At 33.0% G+C, this 21,749-nt stretch overlaps 1 protein-coding gene across 1 annotated transcript in view; it reads left to right on the top strand.

The window, feature by feature from the left end:
* The window catches only part of LOC139482926 (uncharacterized), an 82,493-nt gene that overhangs the window by 57,606 nt on the left and 3,138 nt on the right, over positions 1-21,749 (top strand). Inside the window, exons 27-49 of the mRNA XM_071266953.1 lie at positions 2,021-2,126; positions 2,541-2,657; positions 3,129-3,264; positions 4,618-4,801; positions 5,260-5,536; positions 5,988-6,174; positions 7,843-8,054; positions 8,692-8,921; positions 9,558-9,711; positions 10,006-10,190; positions 10,897-11,034; positions 11,245-11,440; positions 11,606-11,728; positions 12,444-12,576; positions 13,665-13,786; positions 14,527-14,666; positions 15,340-15,487; positions 16,265-16,468; positions 16,873-17,097; positions 18,208-18,993; positions 19,363-19,575; positions 20,229-20,324; positions 21,268-21,593. Coding sequence (XP_071123054.1) covers positions 2,021-2,126; positions 2,541-2,657; positions 3,129-3,264; positions 4,618-4,801; positions 5,260-5,536; positions 5,988-6,174; positions 7,843-8,054; positions 8,692-8,921; positions 9,558-9,711; positions 10,006-10,190; positions 10,897-11,034; positions 11,245-11,440; positions 11,606-11,728; positions 12,444-12,576; positions 13,665-13,786; positions 14,527-14,666; positions 15,340-15,487; positions 16,265-16,468; positions 16,873-17,097; positions 18,208-18,993; positions 19,363-19,575; positions 20,229-20,324; positions 21,268-21,593 — 4,638 coding nt within the window. The remainder of the gene's footprint in view (positions 1-2,020; positions 2,127-2,540; positions 2,658-3,128; positions 3,265-4,617; positions 4,802-5,259; positions 5,537-5,987; positions 6,175-7,842; positions 8,055-8,691; positions 8,922-9,557; positions 9,712-10,005; positions 10,191-10,896; positions 11,035-11,244; positions 11,441-11,605; positions 11,729-12,443; positions 12,577-13,664; positions 13,787-14,526; positions 14,667-15,339; positions 15,488-16,264; positions 16,469-16,872; positions 17,098-18,207; positions 18,994-19,362; positions 19,576-20,228; positions 20,325-21,267; positions 21,594-21,749) is intronic.

The raw sequence follows: 21,749 nt of genomic DNA, 5'->3' as shown, positions 1-21,749 counted from the left end.
GAGGTTGTGGATTGGTCATAATATTAATACCATCTATCAGGTATGTAGTAACTCCTCCTACTGCTGGAAGGTTGTGGATCGGTCATAATATTAATACCATCTATCAGGTATGTAGTAACTCCTCCTACCGCTGAAAGGTTGTGGATTGGTCATAATATAAATACCATCTATCAGGTATGTAGTAACTCCTCCTACTGCTGGAAGGTTGTGGATTGGTCATAATATTAATACAATCTACCAGGTATATAGTAACTCCTCCTACTGCTGGAAGGTTGTGGATTGGTCATAATATTAATACCATCTATCAGGTATGTAGTAACTCCTCCTACTGCTGGAAGGTTGTGGATTGGTCATAATATAAATACCATCTATCAGGTATGTAGTAACTCCTCCTACTGCTGGAAGGTTGTGAATTGGTCATAATATAAATACCATCTATCAGGTATGTAGTAACTCCTCCTACTGCTGGAAGGTTGTGAATTGGTCATAATATTAATACCATCTATCAGTTATGTAGTAACTCCTCCTACTGCTGGAAGGTTGTGGATTGGTCATAATATTAATACCATCTATCAGGTATGTAGTAACTCCTCCTACTGCTGGAAGGTTGTGAATTGGTCATAATATTAATACCATCTATCAGGTATGTAGTAACTCCTCCTACTGCTGGAAGGTTGTGAATTGGTCATAATATAAATACAATCTACCAGGTATGTATTCATCCTCTCAAGCCTTTTATTTCTTCTTGATCAAATAAGATGCATTACTGGAAAATCATTTTAAATTTCTCTTCACAAACTGTGTTTTGAAATGGCTTTGATAATAAATCACTCCTCAATTGCAGTTGTAACCAAGAAAGACGTAGTTTCTCAATTTTCAGCAATACTTGAAAATCTTTTTATTTTTATCAGCGTAAAATTTGTTTATTTAAGTATGATAGACTGAATCAACTTTGCTTAAATCAATATATGCTTAAAAAGTAAATTCACAAAAATACTGAACTCCGAGGGAAATTCAAAACGGAAAGTTCCTAATCAAATAGCAAAAAATCGAATGAAAAAACACATCAAACGAATGGACAACAACTGTCATATTTCTAACTTGGTACAGGCATTTTAAAATGTAGAACATGGTGGATTGAACCTGGTGTTATAGCGCTAAACCTGTCACATGTATGATAGTCGCATCAGATTCCACTATATTTACAACGATGCGTGAATAAAACAGACGTAATAGGTAAAATAGCCACAATATGGGTACAGCAGTCATCACTGTGTCACTATCTCAAAACAAACAAATATTTATCAAAAAAGAACAAAAAGCATCTATCAAATTTAAAGACCACATGCATTGCTACGCGAGTTTGACGTCATTAAATGTAAGTGTCACATATGAAGAAATATAAAATAATTTTATCGTTCAATGTTTTTTCAAAAACAATTTACCAGTAAGATTCGAGAAACAATTAAAAAAAAAAAAAAAATGAATGATCATTCTATGTGTGATATATTTTATCTGTCAGAATTGGTACTTAATATTACAATTTCTAAAGCAAGGCCTGTTGTTTGAAACATTTCTCCATATTTATATGTAATTAGCGGAAAAACGTCCTATAAAAGGCAAAAGCCCTGTAAAAGATCCTGAAACATCAATACATTAACTAAACTATATCATAATGGCAACCATTCATTCTTTGACCGCCGCATCTGTTCACAAGCTTGATACAGGTTTAATTTTGTCTGCCATGATCTGAAAATACCACATGGAAAACCACCTCTACTTGACCTTTGAATACACTTGGGTCTTTTCAAGTAAACTGATAAATGGATAGTTTTGAAACTTTTTAAAGCTGATACCAAGTGTCTAAGAATAAAATTTCCTACGATAACTAATAAAAACAAAGCCGTCATACATTTGACATGATCAACAATTATTCACACTACACATTTCGCACCACCGTATCAAGTAGTCAATTGTGGTTTAGGTTTTGCAAATCTGAGTCAGACTGTTTTTGTTTTAGACATCTGATTCAGACTTGTATGTAAACTGGGACAATTTCCAAGATGTGGAAGAATTTAACAATGGACCACATCCATCTGGAATTAAAGAATATATACTAGGAATTGGTGAGAAAAGCACATTACCTGAATAATCTGATTTTGTTTGCTAAATGTAATACGTTTCAGAGCGTATAAAAGTATTAAGTGAATGATTTTTTTTTATTTAAACCATTAAGTATAGGTACAAATACATAGGGATAGAATTATGAATCTGTCAACAACGAATCCAAAAAAAGCATTTTTATTTTTTTTTATTCTTTACATCGTGAATAAGTGCACGTTTGAAAAATAACCATCCTATTTTTCCACCAATCATTTCTAAAATTTGTGGAATTATATTTCCATGTTAATATCTAGTTTTCCTTATTTTGCGTCCCTATTATGTACATACCAAGTATTTCAAGCAGGTTTATAATGTGTTGCCTGATTTATTGTTACGTTACACATCTCGTTTGGTATAATGTATATGTGTTTAACCAGGTTCGTCTAGTGGGGGTAACGATGTTGTTGCTTTTGAGAATGTTGGAGTGCTACAACATAAAGCCTTACATCAACTGATTTTGCAGAACGGTTACAAGTATTATGCCACTCTAAAAGGTTAGTAGAATGTAAACGGCTTCAAAGTTTATACTGAAATATTAATTACTAAAGCTGAACCATTTTGTGCTAAACAAAGATATAAAATTATGAAATTATATTTCTAGTGCTAAACATATTTGATTAAAAAACTTTAACACTGGCTAATCAACTAAAACGTTATTTTGACCTGTAAATACATTTCCCTTGTTATGTTCTTTTTTTTCTGTTTCATAATTGTAATTTCGATAGCCAAAATATAAACCTCAATTCTGCTTTTTATATGCTTAAATTTTGGATGTATTGATGCTAACCATTAGGATAATTGCTTAAAAGTTTAATCCAACAATATTGCTTTGACTATGTAGTTTTTTGCTTCTCTTCTATAGTTAAACTTTGCGAAATTTTTATATTCATGTGTATTGAATACAAGCAGATTGTATCCGCAATTTTTATCATTGATAGAATATTATGTTGTATCTGATATTGTAGCTGTTGATTTTGCTAACAGAGAAACAGAAGTTGTTTCAGAGCCAGTCCTCATAGATACAACTCCACCAGTAACTAGTAATAATCCGATAATTATAACCAACAGGCATATTACATCAACAACAGAAATAGATCCATGGTAAATTTAGTTAATTAAAGTCAAATATTTAATTATTACAAGCAGGCATGTAACATATATCAGTGGTTAATTAAGATAGGATTAAAGGTTAATTATAAAGAGCTGCTATATTAAAAAGATCCGTTGTAAATATATTTAGGGTCAAAGCTGACTAAACCAGTTTAAACTACAAATTTCTACATAAAGAACTGACTGAATCACATCAGAAAATTAAAGTTGTTTACGGAATTTGATGCGACTATCATATTTCTTATCCCAGGCATAGATTACCTTAGTCGTATTTGGCACTACGTTTTGGAATTTTGGATCCTCAATGTTCTTTAACTTTGTACTTGTTTGGCTTTATAAATGTTTTGATATGAGCATCACTGATGAGTCTTATGTGGACGTAACGCGCGTCTGGCGTACTAAATTATAATCCTGTTACCTTTGATAACTATATAAGTGAGAGGTTTAGCGCTTTAAAACCAGATGCAATTCAATTGAAAATACCTGTACCAAGCCCGGAATATGACAGTTGTTGTCCATTCATTTGAAATGTTTTGTTATTGATCTTGCCATTTGACTAGGAGTTTACGTTTGAATTTTTCTCGACTTCAGTATTTTTGTGATTTTCCTTTTTTCCATTCGTTGGATGTGTTTTTGCGATTTGATAAAAGAATTTCCTTTTAAAAACTTATTGGAGTTTTGTGATTTTATTTTTCATAAAAAGCAGGCATTTTAGATAGATCTGTTAAAAGTTTAGTTATAGTCTAAGTTTATTTATAACAATCAGACATATGACATAGATCCTTAGTTATTTCGAGTAAATTAATGTTTGCCTTATTACAATCACAACATAAATAGATCTGTTCTTAGTCCAGGTAGTGTCATAGATTAATTATTATCAACAGGTATGTGACGCGAAAAACAGAACTAAATATGGTGAATTTAGTAAAGGTTGTAGTATCAATGTTTTGTTAAACCTTTGATATACAAATGTATCTATCAAAAATACTTTTACAAATCTCCTATTAAGTCAAACCATCATAAATAATGTTTCTATACTTTGCAATTGTTAGCAAATAGTTCCTTTCTATGTATGTGGACGTATGGTTTTGTAGCAGTTCAGTGTTCTCTCATACCAATGTATCAATACGTCATTTGTCATATCTTACAATGGCAGTTGTTATTAAATATTTCGTTTATATGTTTGTTTTTGTAGCAGTTCAGTGTTTCTGCTGTTCTGTTGTTTTCCTCGTATAGTTGATGTATTTCCCTCGGTTTTGGTTTGTGACCCAGATTTGTGTCTGCCTAATCAATTTATGACTATTGAACAGCGATATACAACTGTCTCATTTATTTGCATTTTAGTTGGAAGGGTGTGTTCCTTGACTTGGAGTCTGGTATAGATTATTACATGTGGTCAGTTGGATCAGAGCCAGGATATATAGATATGATGTCTTACTTGAAAGTTGTTGATGAGGAATGTGGAAGGACTGATAAAAATAAACCTTTAGATCTCAAGGATGGACATTTTTACTATATTAATGTCAGAGTAAGTCAGATAGAGAGACAAAAATAATGCTTTCGATATCAAGGATAGACACTTTTACTATATCAAAGTCAAATTAAGAATGAAAATGGGAAATGTGTCAAAGAGACAACAACCCGACCATGCATGGAACAGACAACAGCAGAAGGTCACAAAGTAACTTTACTTATAGTCTACACAGAAATTTTATTTTCAGAGAAAATGTGTAAACTTCAACCATTCGAAAGTTGTTAAATAGATGAAAATGGATCTGGTTGAAGAGTGCATGGACAATTTTTAGAATTTCTAAATTAAATTTCATTTATGATTCTGTAAAGGTTTGAATAAATTATTTTTGAAAAGAAATTTTGAGATTTGATAAGTTCACTTCTTAGTTCCTATACTTGTCATTACATATAATTTGTATATATAAGAAATCCAATCTGTATAGCTATTTTAAACTATTATGCATATTTATTTAGGCTTTCAACAAGGCAGGACTATCATCATTAGCTACATCCTGGGCTTTTCAAGTGGATACAACGCCCCCTACACCTGGTCATGTTTATGATGGAGATAAAAGTCAGCTGACAGGAAGTGTCAAGGACATTGACTACCAGACAGAGACCAAAGTTCTACATGCGTACTGGGAAGGTTTCCATGAGTCTCACTCTACCATTAGAGATTACTATGTTTCTATTGGGACCTGTCAACAGTGTGAAGATATTTTACAGGAACAGGCTATAGGAATTACTTATGGTATATTAAGGCCTTCATTCAATTCACCATAGCTTTATACGAGTTTTAGGTTCAATAAGAACAAATCATCATTGTGAAGAAAATTGATTGCAATTAAAGTTTAAATTAAATAGTGTAATATTATTATCAATGATAAATATATTATAAGTTGCAAGGAATTTTGTACTATAGAAGGATTCAATTGTTTTATCACAAATAGATAAACAACATTTATCACATTTCCACACCAAAGCATTTGCTAATATAAAAGAAGATACATGAATGAATACAAAGAGAACACAATGAAAAGGAAATCAAAATGATCAGGATTAAAGTATAAATTATTAAACAAAATGTACTGATTTATGTTATTGCATTTGAAAACATCTACTTTGATACCGAAGCGATACAGTACACGATATTTATTATGTGTACCATTTCATATGTCTACCTAATATACATTTTACTTCAGAATTTACATTAGAAAATATCCACCTTGGTACAGGACTGAGATATTACACCACAGTGACGGCATGTAACACAGCAGACATGTGCACCACTGTAACATCAGATGGTGTTATCATAGACAACAGTGCCCCTGTAGCCGGAAAAGTTCAGGATGGAACTGGATTCATTGACACAGAATACCAGTCTATGACGTAAGATTGATGCTATTCAGAACTTTTGTTTTACGAAACGAGTAGTGTCAGAAACAGAGTAAGGTGAATTAGAGGATTTACACGTTAATTCTTATTGTGTATTATCTTCAGTCTGGTCTGGTTGGGAGAAGTATGCTCCATTCATACCTGACATACATATATGTCAATGTAACATCTCTAAAATATGTATATATATGTTTCAAAAATAATACGATGCCTGCATTGCTTTAACGAAACAGCTGTAAAATATGTTTACACATGTTTCAGAAATAATATGATGATGGTCTTGTTTTATTGAAACAGCTTTTAATAACTTTGAATAGTTTGAAAGGCCTGCTTAGTCTTTATGGTTTGACGATACACAATATGATTTGATTTTTTCCTTGATATCTGACAAGTTAAATAAATCATCTATAAATCTATGCAAGTACTGTCCATACCTATATCTTTGCTATGAGGTTTTGGTTTGATGATATATATTCTTGTTTGGGTTGTTCTTTAATACATTAAATGTCTCAATGAAACAACGATACATATAGATGTAAATATCTTACGTTACCTATATTTTTGCTTAGTGGTTTGGATGACACACAGTCTTGTTTGGATTCTTTCTTATTACCTGACATGTGTTAATGAAACCGCTATTAATACATGTAAACAATAAATATGACCTTGTTCTCTGCTAGGTGGTTTGGGTTTGATGATACACAGTCTTGTTTGGGATGCTCCTTAAAATATGGCATGTATCAATGAAATAGATTTAGATATATGTAAATAAGTAATAAAACTTTTATCTCTTCTTAGTGGTTTGGGTTTGATATTTCCAATCTTGTTTGAGTTTACTTTTGATACCCGATATGATTCATTAAATTAACTTATCATAGATACCAGGAATAAATTTTGTATTTTGTATATTATGTGACGCACATTTGTTCTACAAAAGACTCATTGACGCTCGAATTTAAAAAAAAGTATAAAAGGCCAAATAAAGTACGAAGTTGAAGAGATTGAGGACCAAAATTCCAAAACGTTTTGCCAAATACAACTAAGGTAATCTTTTCCTTGGGTAGACAAGTTTTGTGAACAGTTAATTTATAGATATAAACATATCAATGATAACAATAAAACGACTGTTAACATGTGTATATATTTTACATGACCTACATGTATATCACTTCTTAGAAAGTCTGATTTTATCGTAAATAGTCTTGTTTGAGTATTCTATGATATCCGACCTGATTCAAGGAACCGACTATATCTGTGCTACCGATTTGATAATCCTGAGTCTTTTCAAAGTGTTTTTTTTTTGTAATACATGCCTTAAAACAGCAGTAGAATGACTTCAAATATTCAACAGGACCTGTATCTAGTTGTTTGATGGTACAAATGTTGGTCTGCGTTTTCCCTTGATACCTGACACGTCTAAAAAAGTAAACAGCTGTAAATATGTGTAAATTTGTTATTGGACGTATATCTGTACAAAATATAATAGGTTTCATGATCTTCAATCTTGTCGTTGTTCTTTCCATTGATACCGGACCTGCTAAAATAAAACAGCTGTAGTTAACAATACATATTAAGTTACGGGTTTAATTAATTTTGATTGGTTTTTTTAATACCTGACTTTCTTCAATTAAAAAGCTATAATTAACGAAGACTATTTTACAGGACCTATATCTCAGCTAAGTGGTATGGGTTTGATGATCCTCAGTCTGGTCTTGAGAAGTATGCTTGGAGGGCAGGAACCACCAAAGGAGGCACGGATATTATACCTGCGACCGTACTGCATCTGACAGAGACTGCTGCTATCTATAATACATCCCTAGGACTGCCATTAAACCAGAGAATCTTTGTTACTGTTAGAGCTTACAACAAAGTTGGTAAGACACAATTTTAATATGTATCGATTTGATCTACTCTCTAAAATTAAATGAAAAACTAAAGCACTTTGCATGTCATGATTTATATTTTTACACAATTCAAAACTGCTATGATGCAATTGTAATATTCCTGTATCGATTACATCATAGTCAGTTCGTTTATTCTAATAGAGACGTATTGTTTTTTTTAAATAGAGGAAATATATATTTTTGTCATTATTTTATTTTTTTGATTTGCAGGGCCGGATTACTATTTTGGCAAATTAATACTTCATGAACATTTTTTTTAATTCTTCAAATATACTTTAAAATTCAATGAGTAATTATAAATCTACAGTCACGTGGTTGATATCTGAATGAAAGATTGAAAAAGTATTTTTCAGCTCATGTCTGCTTTCTTGTGATGATGTGTTTAGAGAAAATAGATGAAATTACCCAGCCATAAGTTTATCAAAATATTAAAGGATGGAATTGCACAAAATCCTGAATCAGTAAATCAAAATGAAGTAAAAGCTTAATTAATAAGCACATTTAAATCAGGAAAGTTGACGGTTTACATAAATATACAGGAACATTATCTGTAACTTAATATTGTACATTTGTCAGAATAACTAACTGAATGAAAATATTTTTACAGGTTTATGGTCAGAATCAACATCCAACGGATTTCTAGTCGACACATCAGCTCCTGTGATAACAAAAACACCTACATTCTCAGCTGACTTTGGAATTAAAGAACTGACACAGGTTTATAGAACATCTATGAAGGTGGAATGGACCGTTGATGATGATGAGTCGTTTATAAAACGACAGTTTCTGTCCGTCAAATCTCATATTGGAGGAGAATTCATGTTATCGTCTCAGTCAGTAAGTTATTGTCATAATCTTAGACCAGGGGCGATAGTTCATTTTGTCATAATAGAAAGTATCTGTTTGTCAGATACTGTCCGTCCAATCACATATGGAAGTAGAATTCATGATGTTTTCACGGTCAGTAATTATATATAAGTTGCCATTACAATCTCACATTAGTGGAATAAATTCCTGTTGTCATAACAGTCAGATGACGCATTGCCCGCATGTTTCTGTAAATATTTGGGATTATAGAATAAGTCACTGACTGTTTGTAGGTGTGACTGCATACAATAACGGGCAGTAGAGTGAATACATATTTTCCTAGCCATGTCAACATATATGTATTTTATTAAGATATATCCTTTTAAGATATTGATTTTGCCACATGCAACTTAGTGCAGTGTTGAGTGTTAGGTAACCATCCAATATATTTTGATCTACCGAACACACAACAAAAGACAAAAGTCATATTGTCCTCACAGCAAGTTCACTTTATCATGTCAATATGATTTCAAATAGATATTTAAATTTATTGTGTGGCGACCGACATTTATAATTTACTATTTTCGATCTATATGAAATATTTTATGGTTATAGTTCTCAAGTTAATGATACAGCTAATGTTTCGTTTTATTGTACCTTTTCTAGGTCAATGGTATAGCCAGGTCATACGTATTTTCTGGACTAGATCTACATGATGGAGTGACCTATTATGTGACCTTAATTTCCTGTAACAGTGCTGAGATATGTGTTACTTCTACCTCTCCTGGAATGTTTGTAGACAGTACACCACCATCTAGAGGTACGCTTGTGTTTACATTTAGGATTCTGAGGTGGAACTGTACTATTTCGAAATATCCTTCAAGTGTATGAAAATATAGTAGATCACAAATACAAAGAACTCCAGGGAAAACTCAATTCGGAAAACCCCTTATCAAATGGCCCAATCAAAAGCTGAAACACATCAAATGAATGGAAAACTACAGTCATACTCCTAACTTGGCACAGGCATTTTCAGATGTACAAATAAGACATACCAGACTGCATACATATCTCTTTAATATTTTCCTTTAAACAGTTATTTCCTGTTGATTAGGTATGTTTGCTATAACAACTGACCATGCTGCTGATCCTGAACTCCTAAGACATGCCACAGGATGGATGTTCTGGTCACAGAGAGCTGTAAATCTGGCCTGGTTAGGCTTCAGTGACCTACATTCTGATATAGACCATTATAAGGTAGCTGTTGGATCCATATATATGGGCCAGGATTTGAGTGAGGTATGTAGAACGGACATGAGGGTGTAATATGGACCAATTATGAAATGAATGTACAATCAATCTCTGTAAATCAATAGATGACTGAAATATCGATACTTGTTTCCTGGTATTAGGGGAGTGCATTATGATGTGGTTGATTAATCTATTTATTGGCCGTCCCACTGTCTATATGACTCTCCACAGCTCTTCCTAACAATGCATATCACGGCTTAGTGATGTTAAATGCTATGACCCGGCCTTAATAACTTTTGGACATATCACCAACGTCATAATATATGAACTGACGTTTACAAGTTTGACCCAAAATTATCACGTCATTACCGGTAAACTGTTGTAACAAAGGAAATACTTGTTTCTATCATGCCAAAAACACAAATACAACACGAAAAATCGATTATTTGGTTGTGTGCATATTCATTTTGTAAAATATCCACTGCTCAAATCAATATGAAGGGTTTTATTTTACTTCTCGTTTGCTGTGTTCAGCCGACAAAAGAATTCATATTGTGACTCGCAGATGAGAGTTTACGATATCAATTGTAACAAGGTGATAATCGGTACCTGTATGAAAGGGGACAATAAAACATAAAGACCAGTTGAACTAAGCTGTTTTTAAATACTGGTTTTACATGTAAGCTCTGTGGGTTGTTTTCTTTAAGGGAATTGTATTTCATACATCTTGTACATGCATATTTTGTTTATCTAGAATACTGATGATAAATATTACCATACAAATACCAACACAGATCATGGCGATGAAGGAAAAGTTCAACTGTTTAAAGTGGAAACCAAAACTTTGACCAACTATGATACACTGTACATATCTGTGTGGGCTGTCAATGGGGTTAGTATGTTCTTATGAATGGGACAAGAATAACTCCTAACGTCTGCTAAGATATTGAAAGTTTGAGTATGGAATATTATTTAAAACAATATTTTTGTGAACAAACATGTCATACATTTGTTAAATGTGTTGTTAAAAGTAACATAACTGGAAATATTTGAAACTCTTGTAAAATTTGCATCACAAATATTTTGTATATTTGTTTTTCAGGTTGGGATAAGAAGTAAACTTGTCCACTCAGCTTTTTCAAAAGTACCTGGGGGACCTCTAGATCTTATCAGGAGATGTGATGCTATGTCATGTGATGGACATTGTGTATGTGCTCCACAGGACCAAAAATGTCCTTTAAATCCAAGTCTTGGTAGCTGTAATGATGTATCAACAAGTAAGTATATCAAGGACATGTGATGGACATTGTGTATGTGCTCCACAGGACCAAAAATGTTCTTAAAATCCAAGTCTTGGTAGCTGTTATGATGTATCAACAAGTAAGTATATCAAGGTCATGTGATAGACATTGTGTATGTGCTCCACAGGACCAAAAATGTCCTTTAAATCCAAACCTTGTTAGTTGTTATGATGTATCAACAAGTAAGTATATCAAGGTCATGTGATGGACATTGTGTATGTGCTCCACAGGACCAAAAATGTCCTTTAAATCCAAGTCTTGGTAGCTGTAATGATGTATCAACAAGTAAGTATATCAAGGTCATGTGATGGACATTGTGTATGTGCTCCACAGGACCAAAAATGTCCTTTAAATCCAAACCTTGTTAGTTGTTATGATGTGTCAGACAGTAAGTATGTCAAGGTCATGAGATGGACATTGTGAAAGTACCCCATGTGCCCAAACATGTCCTTCACTATCCGACAGTGATATTTAAAGGTCATCTGATAGATATTTTGGTATAAGGACGGCCTTAAAATCCAAACCTTGATTAGTATGAAAGATTTTGAGAACAGTTAAAAAAACAAATGTACAGCACTATTCTTATGGTCAAACAAGTATAAATGCTGAGAAATTCACGACAGCATGAACATGCCTTTCTTAAATGAACAAAAATAAACAGGAATATGTTGCTTTGGAACAGGCAACTAAGGCAAGTAAAGTACAGGTTAACCAAGAGTCAGAGAACGATACATTCAATTTGTATAATTATGATTTTTCTGATCTATAACTTCTGATACATGCAAAACAAAAACAAAATATTTGCTATGTTGGAGGAAACTTGTCGAGTTGTTTGATGAAATCAAGTGTGACAATAAATGAAAAATGCGTATGTATAAGCACTAAATACCATTCAAGATGAAAGAAACTTAATTTAGGATTATTTATTTAAAATCAGCTTAGTTAATAGACAATCTTTAGTGTTTCTATTATAAAAGACATTTGTTTATTTTTCATTTAGATAATAACAACAATCTTCTACTGGTAAGAGATAGTAATGGATATTCCAGTAGTGATCAAGCCGTAACAGCTTCAGATAATATATTACGTGGAATATGGCTCGTGTCCCAAGTACAAGGCATGAAACCTTTATGGTAAGTCAAGGGAGAACACCCCATGATTAAACTATTACAGCATCAGATAATATATTACATGAAATGCAGCTTGTGTACCAAGTACAAGTTATGAGAACTTTATGGTAAGTCAAGGGAGAACACCCCATGATTAAGCTATTACATCATCAGATAATATATTACATGAAATGCAGCTTGTGTACCAAGTACAAGTTATGAGAACTTTATGGTAAGTCAAGGGAGAACACCCCATGATTAAGCTTTTACAGCATCAGATAATATATTACATGAAATACAGCTTGTGTACCAAGTACAAGTTATGAGAACTTTATGATAAATCAAGGGAGCATTAGCTAATACATAAATAGAATTACCACTTAAGTAATAATACCTTTGTAATAAGTTTAATGTTTTGATATACATTATCAAGTTCTACTTGATCCATGCTTTGTCCTAGTGAATAGTATTATCACAATTATATCATGATAATTGTTTTCCTCAAGTACAAAGCTAGAAATCTTCATAAAATTCATGAGATAAATCCTGATTGACAGATGTGAGATATTGTTCGTTAAAAAAATTGAAATTGTTAGCAACAAAGGTTTCAACACTTTCAGGCAAAGTGGCCCTTTGACGAATTTGTCTATTTTCATGTCCTTCGTTGGTTATATAACTCTTTGTTTACGTTCTTCTAATTCTTGGCTTTCTAATATTCGGCCTGGAGCATTCATACTGAAGGAAATTCCAGAAAAACATGTCGGTTTGGGTACAATCAACAATTAAGCCTTTTGTTCTTTAAAAAAAAGTAACAGATAAATTGGGTCACTACTTTTAATAACTGAATATCAACATGTTTATTCTAGAACTGCGATGAGGGTTACTTCAGATGACTACACTCAGTTTGACTCCTACAGCATAAATGGCTTTCTTTTACCAGTTTATTTTTGGTAAATTCAGTTTGATTCTGCTACAGGTACAATGTATTCATGACGTACGATCTGAACACAGTTTTACTCGATTTTAGACTTTATTACAGTCCTTACTAAATTCTGTTTTTATTGCAAGTTCAAATATGACGTTGGGTTTTTTGAGGTTTTTCTTTGTTACAGGTATGAATGGAGTGTTGGTTACACTCAGTTTGATTTTCCATCTGGGATATATGACCCTGTGGAAGAAAAAGTTTGGCAGGATGGTGGTCAACTTAAGGACTGTATTTTTTCTACTAAACCTGGTTAGTTGTATGTTTTACTTTTATACCGTATCTATCATTTGAAAGCTGTTTATACTTTTTTTTACTGACATTAAAAATGTTCTTAACTCTTTATAATCTCTTTATTTTTAAACTAGAACCACCAATTTTTAGATGATGATAAAATAATTGGAAAAAACAAATATTCTAAAAAGGAATAATTTAGGATTTTTATGATATTGTTAAGAAACTTCTAATAAAAAGTAAAGTCACAATAAAACTAAACTCCATGAAAAATTCAAAGCGGCAAAATCAAACGCTCATACACATCAAACGAATGGATAAAAAAAGTTATATTCCCGACTTGGTACAGACATTTTCTCATGTAAAACATATTGATTAAACCTGGTTTTATAGCTGGTAAAATCTCTCGCTTGTATGACAGTCGCATTAAAAGTCCTTTATTGCGTCAACAATGTTTGACCAAAACAACAGACATAAGAGGTATACATGTCAACATAGGGGTACAATAGTTATTATTGTATTATCATCTTAACCACAATAAAAACAAACAAATATATAAGAATGAAACACAAAAAGGCATATTGAAAAATTATAGCACATAAACAAAAATGAGAGACAAGAATACAAACATTTACCATATTGATAAACACACTGAACACCTACATATGTTTTGAAAAAAATTCAAAGATTTAAATATTACTTTTCTTTTAAACATGTCTCATGATATCAAACGTGTTCAGTATAATATTTTCTTTTAGGTGACAAATTGGGGAATACTTTGACATACTCTGTGTTTGTAAGAATATGGTATTCAGAAGACCAGTATGCTGTGTTTAAATCCAATGGAATCGTTGTCATGGGACAAGCTCCTGTGTTAGCTTCTGTTAGAGGAAAAACTGTGAGTTTGATAGATACACGTATTATACATGCAGATTATTTGAAAGGGTTCTTTAAACGGTAGTTAGATATGGGGTTATAGTTGAATGAGGGACAGGGTTATTATCGTTAAATATGATGACACACAGACAGTGCTGATTACTGGTTGGAACAATGTTTAACTGATTTATACAAAATAAGTAGTAATATGTTGTTGAGGATTTTCAAACACATGATTATTGTCTTTTGAATGACGTAGAATTAATTGGATGTAAACTGCGCTACATTCAACGAAATGTTCAAGGCTTACACTCAAAATTAAACTTATACACTATATATGGATTAAGAATATTATTTCCGTATCAATCATGCACTTGCATTTACCGAAATTGTAAACGAATGGCGAAAGATACAACAGGGACAGTCAAACTCATAGATCGAAAATAAACTGACAACGCTATGGCTAATTATAAAAAAAGAAACAGACAAACAGACAAATAATAGTACACAAGACACAACACAGAAAACTAAAGACTTAGCAACACTAACTACAGTTGATCAAGAACATGAGCTTTTGTGGCAAATGCACATCCTTTTATTGTGAATACATAAAGAATATGCATGTCAGTGATAAAAGAACGAAATAATTGTCAATATGTTTATATCATAGACCTAAAAAATCTTGGTTCTTAAAGGTTATAGAAAAAATAAGAGGAACTACAGTAAAAGACACAGACTTCATGCAGATAGGCAGACCCATAACCTTTGACTGGAGCAGTAAATTCCTGGAGTATGAAACAACTATTGAGAAATACAACATTTATCTCAGTACTTTTCCAGGAGGCGAGTTTATGCTTCAGGAGTTAATTCCTGGATTACTATTTAACTACGGGAAAATGTAGTATTGAAGTGATTCAAATATCGAGCAGTTTATTCCTAGTCTATGATGAATATATGTATATTCTAACTGTGATATATGCGATATCAAATAGCATTGACCGTATATTCATTTGTGATAAACAGTCACAAACCGTTAATTAAAATTGAGAATGGAAATGGGAAATGTGTCAAAAAGATAACAACCCGACCAAAGAGCAGAGAACAGAGGCTCCTGACTTGGGACTGGCGCAAATATGAAGTGGGGTTAAACTTGTTTTTGAGATCTCAACCCTCCCCGACACCTGCTTTTTAGCATTTGGTTTTAAATCGTCAATAAGGAACACAGATTCACAATGTTCTAAGCCTTTCACTTCAAATACAAATTGATGTTTTCCCAAAATATCTTATATTTGATATATGTTAAAGTTTCAGTATAAAAAGAAAACCCGTATATTGTCTTGAAATATCAGAGTATTTGTACATGTATTCAGCTACAGATAGGATAGAAATTGTAACTTTAGACAATGCAATTAAATTCAGGCATTATTAAAAATAAAATCATATTTATTATAGAACTGTCAAGTACATGTAATACTGTGTAGGCAACCTGAAAGCTAATTCATATTTCATCCAAATTCCAATATAATATTTTTTTAAGTATCATTTGTAAATATATAAGACAGCCTGACTTGTCTGACAGATTTTCAGTTTGTTTTGAGAGGTAAATTTTTGTACATATAGGACATGATATCCTTAGAGTAGCACATGATATCCCTGGAACAGACCAACAGTTTAACATGACGGGTCTACAACTTACCCCTGGTGTAGTCCATTACACAAACGTTATAGCCTACAATTATGCTGGAGCCCACACAACAGCAACATCAGATGGTTTTGTTGTTGATTCTATACTACCTAAATCTGGAATTGTTTATGATGGACTTGGTAAGTTATGGAACTCTTTATAACTGATTTGTCCTATATACTGTAGTTTACTGAATCCAGACCTAAAGCATTTTTTTTTTATTATAAATGGTATGTTTCTTTTATGTTGTTGCATACACATAATTTGTTGGAAATATGTTCTGTTATTGCAAAGGGTTATTTTTTTTAATAATCTAATTATCACCGTTGTTAACAGCGTGATTTGGGCGATCTGAACGTAACTGGTGAGCCTTCTTATGTAGACGAAACGCACGTCTGGCGTATCAAATTATAAGCCTGATACCTTTGATAACTATTTGCACATTCAAAGGGATTCTAGTTAATCTTATGTAACGTATGTCTTTGATGCTTTGTATCTGATATAAGCAATTGTTAGTCTATTTAAACGCATTTGTCCTTTATAGGAAGTAGAGATTTAGAGTTTATGAATTCCTCTGATTCTGTGTCTGCGCATTGGCATGGCTTTACAGATACAGAATCTGGTATAGCGACATACTATTGGTGCTTCGGGACAAGAACATATGTAAACAACAGGAAACGAGACAAGACAGAATGTAGTGTAATAGGGTGGACAAATGCCGGTTTACATGTATCTGCTTCCAGTAATATATCTACTGAAATACCCCAAGGTAACAGTTTGTACCTTCTAGTAATTTACATACTATAATACCCAAATGTAAAGTGTATACCAATTAGTAGAATGTCTACTGAAATATTCGAAGGTAACAACAATTCATACATTCAAGTATTACATATACTGAATACCCATAGGTAAGAGTTTATACCTTAAAGTTATAAATCTACTGACATTTTTCAGTATTTAATCAAGGAAAAAAACCCAAACATTTCAACAGCTCATTTTGAAATTTCAAAAGTATATCATCATAAAATTGACACGAAGAACAGATCTCAGAGTATTTGTAGCTGCTGGCAACTAAATCAATACCAACAACAACTGATACAGAAAGCATGCACCTAAAACTTAAATATCAATTAGTGCACATCCAACAACGAATGTATAAAGTGTGAGTAGTGCATTAACAATAAGAGAATACACGACCTTGTGCAACGCCAAGATGCAGGTATCGACAGATTCAACCGTTGAGGTGCATATGTGTAGAATAATATTATTTACTGATAACAACATCAATATTTCTATCAATGAAACAAAATTCAAAGATTTGAATACAGTGCTGATTTGGTAACGTTTAGGAATTTCGAGTCCTCAATGCTCTTAAACTTTTTACTTGTTTGGTTTATAAATATTTTGATCTGAGCGTCACTGAAGAGTCTTATGTAGACGAAACGATTAAATTATAATCCTGGTACCTTTGATAACCAATTAAGAATAAGTTTATCGAAGAGATAGATAGATAGATGCATCTTATCTCATTTTCTTGACTCTGTAAAAAACATCACCGTGAATATAAGAATGGCCTATTCTGCTCTAAATAGATCGTAAACAGGTTCAACCAACCTTCAAATCATATATTTGTCTCATGGAAGAATTTATTTTAAGGAATTTAGCAGTTTTGCAAAGATACGCTCATTTAAATCCAAAAGTAACTTAAGGCAGGGATCAAGCGAACGGGTTGGAATAGATAAACACAGTGAGACGACGCAATTGGGACATACCCGTATAGGGAATGATTGGTTTGTATGCTGTAATATTTGTACTGAATATTTCTGCAGCCAAGAAGATTACATAAGTTTAAAAGTGTTTTTCTTTTGTTTTACAGGAACAAGATTATATGCCAAAGTCTATTCTGTTGATAACGCTGGGCTGAAGTCGGACATTATTGTTTCAGATGGTGCCATCATTGACAAAACTCCTCCCGTTCCTGAAAAATTCATTCATGTTATTGAAAAACTTGGCAATAATACATCATTTGAAAACACAAGTGGAGACGTTATTATGTTTGGAAATGTTACTTCGTTTGATATTTGTATGGTTTCTACTAGTTACCACCCGTTGTCATGGATACCATCACCTTTTACTTGTATGGCTGTGGTATCATCTGATGTAAATTTAGCCAGAGAAGGACGATCATTTTTGTTCATTAGAGGAAGCGTTCACCAAGAATTACCACAAGTTATTGCAGGACGCCTTTACAGAGTTTCCTTCTTCAGTAGCCATCTGTCAATAACAGACTCTGTCGCTGCCAATAAAGAAGGATTTATACAATTTGGTGATGGAGAAAAACTGGTGTTTTTAATTTACACTAAAAGTTATCGTAAAGATGGACATGGAACCAGTTCAGACCGGGAAGACGTTTCTTGGCATACACACCATTTCTATTTTAGACCGACAGAGAATGCTGTGAATATTACAATCGGAAGTATGGACATGACTACAGGAATATTCTTAGATGATATTTCTGTACAGGAAGTGAACTTAACAACAGGTGCCTCAAGTAAACATGTTCTAGGTCATGTTGTTTATTTACATGAATGGAGTTCTATCCATGGATCCTGGAGTTTCTCTGATCCAGATTCTCCTATCATTGATTACACATGGGCTATAGGTAAGTACTTGTGAGTTGATTGGCGTTGTTTATGTTGTAGGTTTTGCAGAGGGGGGTTCTCAGATCCAACCAATCAGAAGTGTTGAACTAGTTAACTTTGTATATGTTGTATGTTATACAGAGAATAGAATACATATTCATCCATTCAGACGTCTGAAACTGATTACATTTGTTTATGTTGTATGTTATACAGAGGGAGGTATACATATCCAACCATTGAGAAGGGTTGAACTGATTACTTTGTTTATCTATTGAATAGTATGCAGGTGGAGGTACATATATCCAACCATTTAAAAGAGTGGAACTAATTTACTGTGCTTATGTTATACATAGGGATATACACAGATCTAAATTTTGTTTATGCTGTAGGTTATGCAGAGGGAGGTACACAGATCCAACCATTTAGAAGCGTGGGACTTATGAACTTTGCCTTTAACAACAATGTAACTTTGGTCCATAACACCTTTATCTATGTGACAGCTATAGCTACTAATGCTGCAGGATTGAGGGGCGTGTCATTTTCTGATCCCATACTGGTAGATCTAACACCACCTGATATCAAATATATTTATGATGGTAGAGGTATGTTACTTTATTAAAGGCAACAGTAGCATACCGCTGTTTCTAAAATCATAAATCGATTGAGAGCAAACGAATCCAGGTTACAAACTAAAACCGAGGGAAACGCATCAACTATAAGTAAAAAGCAACAGAAACACTAAATTGCAACAAAAAACACAGAAACGAACTATAAGATAACTACTGCCATTTTCCTGGCTAGGTAAAGAACATTTTGATAAAAAATGGTGGGTTGAACCAGGTTGTTTGGCTAGCCAAACTTCGCACTTTAATAGCAATGTTAAATATAACACTAAATTGACAAAATTACATGCCAGGACTACAGTACAAATAAAGAGAAATACACAAGTTAACAAAAAATAATACATTTAGACATAATAATAGTAATCAAAGGTACCAAAATATGCTATAATTTGCTTGTAAAATTGATTATCACCAAAAGTTATCTTCATTTATTTTTTGCTCAACATAACGTCTTATCTCTGCTGGTGGAGCATGACTCGATTTATGAGTTTCGAACAGCGGTATACTACTGTTGCCTTTATTTACCTGTTTTTTTTTCTTATGACAGGTTATGACGAGGATTTTTGGACTTTTAATTAAGTTGCTGTTTGTCTTTGCTTTGTGACATACCTCCTTTGTTTTTCGTGTTATAGGTGCTGACGAGGATTCCTGGACATTTAATGAAGTTGTTGCAAACTGGGAAGTAGAAGACTATGAATCTGGCATCAAGTTCTGTAAATGGGCAATTGGTAAGATTTTGTCATTTGATATGTGTAAAACGGTTAATCACTCAGCATGCTCAGTAAAACAAAACAATTTTAACTTACAGTAACTTTAAAAAAGATGGCTTGAAGAAACTAATTAAGCTAAGTTGACTTACATTTGCACTAAAGTTGTATATTTCAGTTCAAAATTACACCTTATTATGATATATTACGATTACAAAACATACTGATAGTTAAGGATTACAATGAATTAATGATCTCATGATACAGTAGACATCTTTCGAGTTCGTACATTTCCATGAAAATCTTTGGTTTTAGTGAACACCATTCGTGCGTGTAAGGGCATCGTCAATTTCGTTCCTATGTTGAGCGAGTGGTTGGAAAACTATATTGCACGAACTATTCGAAAAATTGAATTCTAAAAATTGACAATTAGCCTTGCCATCATTAGGAAATTGGGATTAAGTTTATACGGAACAAACAATTTTTCTAGTTTATTCTGCACAATGACGATCAATAAGACGCTTGATGTACGTAAAAAGTGCAGGGATACAGGCGATCTCTCACTATCTGGTAAATGACGTCATAAAAGCGCGCACAATTGTCGACTTTTTCCCGGTGAAGGAAAGTTTCAAAAATGGTCTATTACTTAGATTTTGGTAAAGTTTGAAACAGTTAGAATGTAGTATTCAGGTTTTGTAGTTTCCAAACATCTTGTAATGTTTTGAGTGTACTCTTCACTTGACACAACAGTTTGAACCTCGTCAGGCTTTTTGTACTAGCTATTTACACTGCAGTGTAAACTTCATCAGGCTTTTTGTACTAGGTACTTTACACTGGTATAAACTGCATCTGGATAATGCTGCGTTTGCAAATTTACATGTTACACACCGGGAAACATATATTTTAGCTACTTTACACTGCAGTGTGAACTTCATAAGGCTTATCCTGTTTTGCATACTTACAGGTTACATGCCAGGTAAAACAGACTTGCTTGTTTACACGGAAATATCATCTTCACCAGCCGTGATGGAATTTGATTACAGTGTTTTAGAAGGGTATACCATCTACACCACTCTCAATTGTGAGAACAATGCTGGTCTGACGTACTCCTTGTCTACTGATGGAGTTAAAATCTCCAATACACCACCATCGATATCCTCAGTACAAATGGAAGTTCTGTCCCTGTCCTCTACAGAGTACAACCCTAGAGACTGGTACCTAGGTCTGACGGATACAATGAGAATAAAATGGTCAGGATTTACTGATAGTATTGGTGTGGAAACATACAAGGTAACGTCTTATGATCATCAGGATTTACCGATAGTATTGGTGTGGAAACATACAAGGTAATGTCTTATGATCATTAGGGTTTGCATACATGGACACAAAGTCTAAATCTTATAAAATAGTTAAACGTTTTAATGTACGTATTGTTGAAAGTTCAAC

This window comes from Mytilus edulis, chromosome 7 (genome assembly GCF_963676685.1).
Source record: "Mytilus edulis chromosome 7, xbMytEdul2.2, whole genome shotgun sequence".
Taxonomy (NCBI): Eukaryota; Metazoa; Mollusca; class Bivalvia; order Mytilida; family Mytilidae; genus Mytilus; species Mytilus edulis.
Note: the sequence above shows the minus strand (reverse complement) of the source record. Positions and strands in the feature narration are given on the sequence as shown.